General features: G+C 44.5%; 1 protein-coding gene across 2 annotated transcripts in view; it reads right to left on the bottom strand.

Annotated features, from left to right (window-relative positions):
- Positions 1-469: 469 nt before the first annotated feature.
- Positions 470-9,073, bottom strand: part of TLR5 (toll-like receptor 5) — a 32,004-nt gene continuing 23,400 nt past the window's right edge. For both annotated transcript variants that reach the window (XM_012000998.1, XM_012000997.1), the window contains exon 4: positions 470-3,199. In XM_012000998.1, coding sequence (XP_011856388.1) covers positions 619-3,195 — 2,577 coding nt within the window. In that variant the 5' untranslated portion in view covers positions 3,196-3,199 and the 3' untranslated portion in view covers positions 470-618. The remainder of the gene's footprint in view (positions 3,200-9,073) is intronic.

The raw sequence follows: 9,073 nt of genomic DNA, 5'->3' as shown, positions 1-9,073 counted from the left end.
CTCACTGGGCAAGACCTGGAGAAGCTGAAGGTAAGAACATGAAGTGCGGTACAGCCACAAGAGAGGGAGTGACTCTCATTCATCCCAGCTTCTTTGGGGCCACCTCTTATCTACAAGACAAAGTGTGACTTGCACTCAACAGTGGCATTGTTTCTGTGGCAAAAGAAGGAAATGTGCCTCTGCTTCTGTTTGTTTTCCACTTAATGTTGTTTTGCAGAACACAGAGAACCCAGAATCATGGACCATCTCATTTTTGACTGAATGCTAGAGAAAGCACGTCAGCCATCTGCAGCTTCTCCCAAGGTGTCCTTCCCATGATTAGGGATACATTCCATAATCAACACAGCGGGACAGAACAGTATTATTGGATCTGAAAGAAAACCAATGGAGACTGGGAATCTCTAAGGGCAGCTGCCATTTTCTAGATCTATTATTTTCTATTTAGAGGTTAGTGAGACAGAACATGGTGTTGATATGAAAATCGAGAGATTTATGTTGTTTTCATAGTAGCAAAAAGAAAAAAAAATCTCCGGAGAGGACCCCAAAATGGTAACTTGGTGCAAATACAAAGTGAATAGTTATTTGTGGCTTGAGATAGGTTGGAAATTGCTCCTTTGATTAGGAGATGGTTGCTACAGTTCGCAACGGAATGTTACTGTCTTTCTTCTTTTCTTTTTCTTTCTTTAGTATCTGTTGAGAGAGTTTATGAAGAAACCAGCCAACATCCTGGAGATCCTCAGGCCACCTCAAGTACTGCTGTTTCTGTACAAAGCCTCTAATGGATTGATGTTTCATCAACTGGTACTGGGACAAGGACCCAACCACCACCATGATGAGAGCACTGTTAAGGTCAGATAAGCACCTGCCCTGGGCATAACTGAAGGCTTCAAGGCACCAACCATCTCTAAGGAAGTGTCTGCTCACAAGACAAACAATCTTTCTACTGTTCCAGATGGCGTCCTGGATATTGGCAATGTGGTTTTCTCCCGGGACAAAGTCTCTTTCTTCAAAGCACAGGTTAAATCTGTTTTGGTCCCTGTATTGAGTGTCCAGGTGTTTGAGCAAAGCATTCTGCACCCATGCGAAGTCTTTGCTGCTGAAGCACAAATAGGCATCATATTTGTACGTATCAGGTTCTGTGCTCTGGGGATGGTACTTGAACACCAGTCTCTGGGCTGTCTTATAACAGATAAAACAGAAGCCCCGGAACTTCGTGACTATGAGGATGGTCATGAGGAACAGAGTCAGAGTGACAGTGCATACAATGAAAAGGGAGAACTTTAGGGACTTTAAGACTTCCTCTTCATCACAAGCTTCCGTGGAAAGAGAAAAGAGGGAAACCCCAGAGAGCGAGTCAGGGTACACGCAATGTATGTCTGCAGGAGGCCCAGCTATAGTGACATTGGTGTGATTAAGCCAATGGATAAAAGTGCTAAGTGCACATTCACAAATGAACTTGTTATGAGTTATATCCAAGACACTAAGTGATACAAATAAATCAGGATCGGGAGCTAGGAGCTGATTCCCAGATATGTCAAGGATCTCTAAATTAGCAGGTAAATCATTGTGAGAAAGAACTGTCAGCCTGTTGGAGTTGAGGCTTAGTCCCTTTAATGCAGTCAGATGGCTAAATACTCCTGGTGGAAGGGAATTAAGATAGTTATTATTCAAATACAGAACTTGAAGATTAGAAAGTCCCTCAAAAACATTCCAACAGAGCTGAGTTTCCCAGGCAAGTTGCAACATATTTTCTCCAAGGAAAAGCTGTTCTAAGGTGGGATTCTCTGAAGGGGTTTGATCTCCACTACAAGAGGATAAGCGATTTTGATTTAAAATGAGAATCTGGAGATGAGGTACCCGTAGGAGAAAGTAGAGAATATCTAGATTTTCTAGCCTGTTTTCTGATAAGTGGATGAAGTTGGCTGTAAGGTTGATCTCTGACAAAGTCACTAGTTTATTGCCACTTAAGAAGATATCAGGTATGCTTGGAATAAAATGAATGGTTGTAAGAGCATTGTCTCGGAGATCCAAGGTCTGTAAGTTTTCCAGGAATTTGAATGTTTGGTCTTGAATTATTCCAATGTGATTTTTTTGCAAATCAATGTAGGCTACCTTAGGTAGTCCATAGAAATTCGAACTGTAAAGTTCCCCCAGAAGGTTATACGACAAATTGAGAACTTGGAGGTTGTGAAGTCCGTAAAATGCTTCAACTGCAATCTTATTTATCTTGTTGTAGGCAAGGTTCAGAACCTGCAAATCCTGGAGTGTCTCAAAGACTCGGGAGTTCAGGGAGAAGATAAACCCATGTGAAAGGTCCAGGTGTCTCACTGAACTTCTGGCCAGGCCAGCAAATGTGTTCTGGTCAGGATCTTTGATGTTATGGAAGCCAAACCCGGCACCCATGATGTGGTGGGCAAGAATCAAAGAGAAGGCCTGGCTTTTGCTGATGGCATTGCTAAAGTTTCCTGTGATATCCACTGTCCAGCCATTTCCAGAAACATCTAGTGTCTCCAGCACCATGTTTCTGAACGGGTTCATACATTTTCCCCAGTCCACTGAGACTCTGCTATACAAGTTATTAGCTGCGAGGCTGAAAAAGGAGAGCATTTTCCCTTGGAGGGGCTCGAGCTCATGTTCACATACAAGAAATATTTGGTTGGAGGAAAAATCTATGGACTTCAAGGAATTCAGCTTCCCAAATGAAGGAGGAAGGTAAAGGCTACGAATCTGATTTTTGGATAGATCCAAGCGAGTTAAAGACTTTAAATTTCTGAAATAACCATCTTTCAATACAGCATCGGAGAGACCACAGAAATACAGTCTAAGTTCAAACAGATGGAACAGTCCCTGAAAAGCATCTGGATGCAGGAAGTATATCTGACTACTTCCCAGGTCCAAGATTCTAAGGTTGGGCAGGTTTCTGAAGGCCTCCTTGTCAATAGTCAAGGGGGTATACTGGTTCCCGAGCTCCAGCAGCTGCAGCTGTTCCAGAAAGGGGAAGGATGAAACAGTGACTGTCCGGATATAGTTGAAGCTCAGCAGGAGCCTCTCAGTGGTGTTGAGGACCTGGGGGACCTGGGTGAGGTTGCAGAAACGATAAAAGGCTATTCGGCCATCAAAGGAGCAGGAAGGAAATCCAAACACAGGACTGGCCACAAGCACCACTCCTAGGAGAAGGTCCAGGTGGTCTCCCATGATCCTACGGAGAAGAAGGGAGAATGAAAACACAGGCATTTAAGCTCGAGGTATTGCACTGGGGTCTTCAGATCCTGGGGGTATTCTCTATGATGTTCCTGTTCCCTTTGACGCCTTCATTCCTCTGACTCCACAAACATGGCTGCTGGCAGATACAGACAAAGCTATTCTTACTCTCTTTCTGTTTTTTTGAGACAGGGTCTTGCTCTGTCGCCCAGGCTGGAGGGCAGTGGCACCATCACAGCTCACTGCCACCTCCGCCTCCCGGGTTTAAACTATCCTCCCATCTCAGCCACCTGATTAGCTGGAACTACAGGCATGTGCCACTGTACCTGGCTAATTTTTGTATTTTAGTAGAAATGGGGTTTCACCACATTGCCCAGGCTGATCTCCAACTTGTGGGCTCAAGTGACCTGCCCGCCTCAACCTCCTGAAGTGCTGGGATTACAGGTATGAGTCACCACACCTGGCCTATTTTTGCTCTCTTTCTATCAAACACTTATGTTGAATTCTCTATATACTAGGCACTACTCTAGGTACTTAAAAAACATTTCACTTAATCTTTTAAAAAAAATTTATTTATTATTCTAAATCAAAATTTAAAAATTGAGATGGGGGTATCGCTTTGTTGCCCAGGCTGGTCTTGAACTCCTGAGCTGAAGTGATCCTCCCACCTCGGCCTCCCAACGTGCTGCGATTACAGGCATGAGCCACTGCACCCTGCCTGCACTTAATCCTTATAATAATTCTACGTTTGTTCATTCGTTCGTTTTTTTCATTCATGATTTGCTGAGGGGAGTTGGAGAAAACAGCAGGAAGAGACACAGTGTTGCTTCATTTTAGCCAGGCACCCCGTTCCTAGCCCACAGAAAGCTCGGCTGATGAGTGGAAAATAAATTCATTGTTTTTCTCCCTTAACTTGTCTAGGCTACTGGCCCATCTCCGTTTGTCTGACCTTACTCCACCCACAGTCCATCCCATCATGCAGAAATCGGGCACTTTCTGGCATCCCTACAAAGAGTCAGATGTGATGGGCTTAATAAAAATGTGATAAGTGCCTAGTGCTCGCCTGACAGCTGTGTGAGTGTGTGAGTGTACAACAATAAACAGAGACCGGCCCACTTGCTTAAGTCCTGTGGGGGAGCTGACTGTCTGTCTGGGTGGGTTGAGTGTTTTCTTCACGGGTGCAGCAGAAATGGTGCTCAATAAATGTGTCTGGCTTATGTTCCAAGTATTGTGCTGGGTGCTGTGAAGAGAAAACACACAAGAACCCCACCCACAGAGAGCTTGGTGTCTGTTATTTGCATAGCACCTCCATCTTTGGTGCCTGCTATGCATTCCATTTGCTCTAAATGTAACGAAAGGCCTCTGTTGGAAGGTAAAGGAAAAGTTACATAGCTCAGAGGGCAGGTGAATGAGAGGAAAAATAAATGAAAGAAACAGGAAGAAGGCAATGGTTTATAAAGAGCATGAATCCCATGATCCCATGAGACAACATCACTGGCAAAGGTGTCAACACCAGGAGAGATTAAGCCTGGAGCAGTCACGGTGCTGGAGGTAGGCTATCTCTAACGAGGCTGTGCTTTGTGTTAGGGCTGATGTATGGTGGGGTTTCCACAGAAACTGTGAGGCCGTGGCACACAAGCTACAGCAAATCAGAAGTAGGCATCGATGCCTGGGTTGACTCAAAGTATCAAACTCAGGCATCTGATAATTGTTAGGAAAAACTTGGTGAGAATGTTTATCACCACTCTGAATTTCTCCCTCATCTTAGTAAATGGCTTCACCATATCCATCCAGAGACTCAGGGTGACAACATAGCAGAGTCACCCTCATTCTTTTAAACATCACCCCCATATCTAATCCATCGGCAAGTCCTGTTGGTGCCACCTCCCAAGCCTATCCACTGCCCTACTGTAAGCCACCACCATCTCTTTGTGTGGGCCAGACTGGAGACTCCTCACTGGCTCTCTTATTTCTGGTCTTGCTTTCATTTTCCAGCCAGCAGCCAGCATGATCTTTTAAAACCGTAATCTAGTTGATATCATTCCTCTTTGTACAGGGCCCTTCCCTTCCCTCCCGCTGTACTTGGAATAAAATCCTACGAGGATTTACATGATTCAGCTCTTGACTGTCTTGTCAACACTATCTTGAATAGTTTTTCTCCTCAATAACTCACTAAAAAAAATTTGCTGAGTACCTATTATGTGTCAGGCACTGTTTTATTTATCATTTATTTATTTGAGACAGGGTCTCACTCTGTCACCCAGGCTGGAGTGCAGTGGTGCTATCTCAGCTCACTGCAACCTCTGCCTCCCGGGTTCAAGTGATCCTCCCACCTCAGCCTCCTGAGTAGCTTGGATTAGAAGTGTGTGCCACCATGCCCAGCTAATTTTTGTATTTTCAGTAGAGATGGGGTTTCAGCATGTTGGCCAGGCTGTTCTTCAACTCCTGACCTCAAGTGATCCGCCAGCCTCAGCCTCCCAAAGTGCTGGGATTACAGGCATGAGCCAGCACACCAAGCCTCAGGCATTGTTTTAGGAGCTGGAGATACAGCTGTGAACAAAATGGACCAAGCCTGCCCTCATGGAGCTTACATTCTGGTGGATGGAAGAGGTGATAGACAACAAAAGGAAGAGGAAATAGGTACTGACAGGTGGAGGTAAATGCAATGGAGGAAAGTAAAGTGGGAAAAAGGAGATGGGGGTGCCAGGGCTGGGGTGGTGGCTGCTGTTTATAGAGAGGAGACAGGAAAGGTGTCTCTGATGTAATGAGATTAGGGCAGGGGTCTGAAGGAAGTAAGGAAAAATGTGGAGAGGCCCAGTGTTTGAGGGAGAGGAGTGGCCAGCACCAAGGTCCTAAGGTGGAAGCTCCAGCCATCCTGGAATACACACATGGTCCGTCATTCCAAACTCTTTCCAGTCTCGGGATCTTGGTACGTGCTGCCTCCTCCACGTGAACCCTCTTCTCTCTGCTCTTACTGCGACTGGATCTCACACCAGTGTTTCCTCAGAGCCTTCTCCTGCACACACTATTTGAAATAACTCCCCCGCCCTGTTAATCTTTCAAAAACCATCTTATTTCCATCAAAGCAATGATCACAGCCCTTAATTGTCTTGTCTATTTGGTTGCTTATTTATTATACTTAACATCTCTGTCCCCTGGTAGACTATATTCTCCACACAGCAAACAGGTAGAAAGAAGCATGGTGCTCACACAAAAAAAGGAAAGAGTATGTTGAATATGTTGAATGAACAACACTGCCATCAACAGAAAGATAAAGGGATTGGATCTGTTCAAGGACCTTTGCCTCAGTGCATTTTATCTGTAATACTCTCTAAAAGCAGTGGCTCTTGATGGGGACAGCTGCCTTCTAGGAAGCTGTAAATTTGCAGGCTTGCTTTTTGGTTGTCGCAGTGACAGGAGTGGGTATACCCCCTATAATCAGAATGGCATAATAATGTATGTCAATGAAAAGAGCCAAACTGTAAAACATTTGAAGAAATTTATTCTGAGTCAAATACGAGGGCCATGGCCCATGACACAGCCTTCAGGAGACCCTGAGAATGTGTGTCCAAGGTGGTCAGGATGCAGCTTGGTTTTATATATTTTTGGGAGACATGAGACATCAGTCAAATACATTTAAGATACACATTGGTCTGGTCCAGAAGCATGAGACAACTTGAGGGGCGGGGGGCAGCTTCCAATTTATAGGTAGATTTAAAATTTTTCTAATTGGCAATTGGTTGAAAGAGTTATCAATAGAGGCCAGGTGTGGTGGCTCACGCCTGTAATCCCAGCACTTTGGGAGGCTGAGGCAGGCAGATCGCTTGAGGTCAGGGTTGGAGACCAGCCTGGCCAACATGGTGAAACCCCATCTCTACTAAAAATACAAAAATTAGCCAGGCATGGTGGTGTGTGCCTGAAATCCTAGCTACTCAGGAGGCTGAGGCAGGAGAGTTGCTTGAACCCAGGAGGCAGAGGTTGCAGTGAGCTAAGCTTGTGCCATTGCACTCCAGCCTGGGTGACACAGTAAGACTCCATCTCAAAAAAAAAAAAAAAAAAGTTCTCAAAAGGAAAGAATGTCTGGGTTGGGATAAGAGGTTGTGGAGTCCAAAGTTTGATCATGCAGATGAAGCCTCCAGGTAGCCAGCTACAGAGAACAGAATGTAAATGCCTCTCATCAGACCTAAGGTCTGTGTTGATGTTAATGTTGGCGGGTATAATGAGGCATTTTCAGCCCCCACTTCCATCATGGCCTAAACCAGACTTTTAGGTTAAATTTTTGAGTGCTCTGACCTAGAAGGAAGTCCATTCAGATGGGCCGGGCACAGTGGCTCTCTCCTGTAATCCCAGCACTTTGGGAGGCTGAGGCAGGCGGATCACCTGAAGTCAGGGGTTTGAGACCAGGAGGCAGAGGTTGCAGTGAGCTAAGCTTGTGCCATTGCACTCCAGCCTGGGTGACACAGAGAGACTCCATCTCAAAAAAAAAAAAAAAAAAAAAAGAAAGAAAGAAAGAAAAAAGAAAGTCCATTCAGATGGTTGTGGGGCCTTTGAATTTAATTTTTGGTTTACATCTGCATGACAGTCCTGTACCATGCAGAATCGGCCAGCATCCACACAGCTGTAGGATGTCCTGCGCAAAGTCCCTAAGGGTCAAAAGCTTGCTCAAAATTACCTCAGAACCTAACTTTGTGTTATATGCTAAAAAAATAGTTTTTGCACTGTTTTAATATATACTGAACTTTTCAGGAATGCAACTACTGTGTCAATCTAGGTAATTGTCAATCTAGGAAAGACTGTACCTTGTTTAGTTTGGACCTTTATAAAGTGTTATAAACCAAAAATAAAATTCTAAGCTCCCCAACTGACTGATGGACCCCTCTCTTGGCCAAGAAAAGGGGCCTGAAAAACTAGTTCAGGCCATGATGAGAAAGGTGAGGGGGTCAGACACGCCTCATTATACCCTCCTCCCTTTGGAATTCAGGAACAACTGACCAGTATTAACATTAAAACAGAGATCTTCAGACTGACAGAACAGACTCTTTGCAGCAATAAGATACCAACACAATAGGCCTGGCACAGTGGTTCATACCTGTAATCCCAGCACTTTGGGAGGTCAAGGTGGGCAGATCAGCTGAGGTCAGGAGTTCAAGACCAGCTTGGCTGACATGGTGGAACCCTGTCTCTACTAAAAATACAAAAAATTAGCCGGGCAGGGTGGTGGCATCTGTATTTGGGAGGTTGAAGCATGAGAATCACTTGAACCCAGGAGGTAGAGGTTGCAGAGATCATGCCACTGCACTCCAGCCTGGGCAGCAGAGTGAGACTGTCTCAAAAATAAAATAAAATAAATAAAATAAAATAAAATAAAATACACAACAGATAGCAGGACCTGAAATAAATTTAAGTATTTTACCCCAAAATAGAATATTTCTTTGACATATTTTGAAAGGGCCCTGCACAGCTGTCTCTTGTGGGAAAATCTACATCTGTAGAGAATCCCCTTCCCTTTCCAGGTCTTGTCCTGATCCAGGAGAGATTTAATTAAGCATCTGGCACCTTTTTAGTTCTCATGAAAGAGACATTTACCATCTATTCTCTCTAAAGCCTGCTACCTGGAGGCTTCATCTGCATAAGAACCTTTCTTCATAACCCCTTGATTCCAGGACTTTAGATAAAAACTTAATTCTTTCAGCAAATTGCCAACCAGAAAGTCTTTTAATCCATCTATGACCTGAAAGCCCCAGGCTTTAAGTTGTCCTGCCTTTCAGACCAAACCAATGCATACCCCACATAGACTGACTGATGTCTCGTGTCTCTCTACAATATATAAAACCAAGTTGTAGCCCCAACACCTTAGACACATGTCCTCAGG

This window comes from Mandrillus leucophaeus, unplaced genomic scaffold, assembly GCF_000951045.1.
Source record: "Mandrillus leucophaeus isolate KB7577 unplaced genomic scaffold, Mleu.le_1.0 Scaffold645, whole genome shotgun sequence".
NCBI lineage: Eukaryota > Metazoa > Chordata > Mammalia > Primates > Cercopithecidae > Mandrillus > Mandrillus leucophaeus.
Note: the sequence above shows the minus strand (reverse complement) of the source record. Positions and strands in the feature narration are given on the sequence as shown.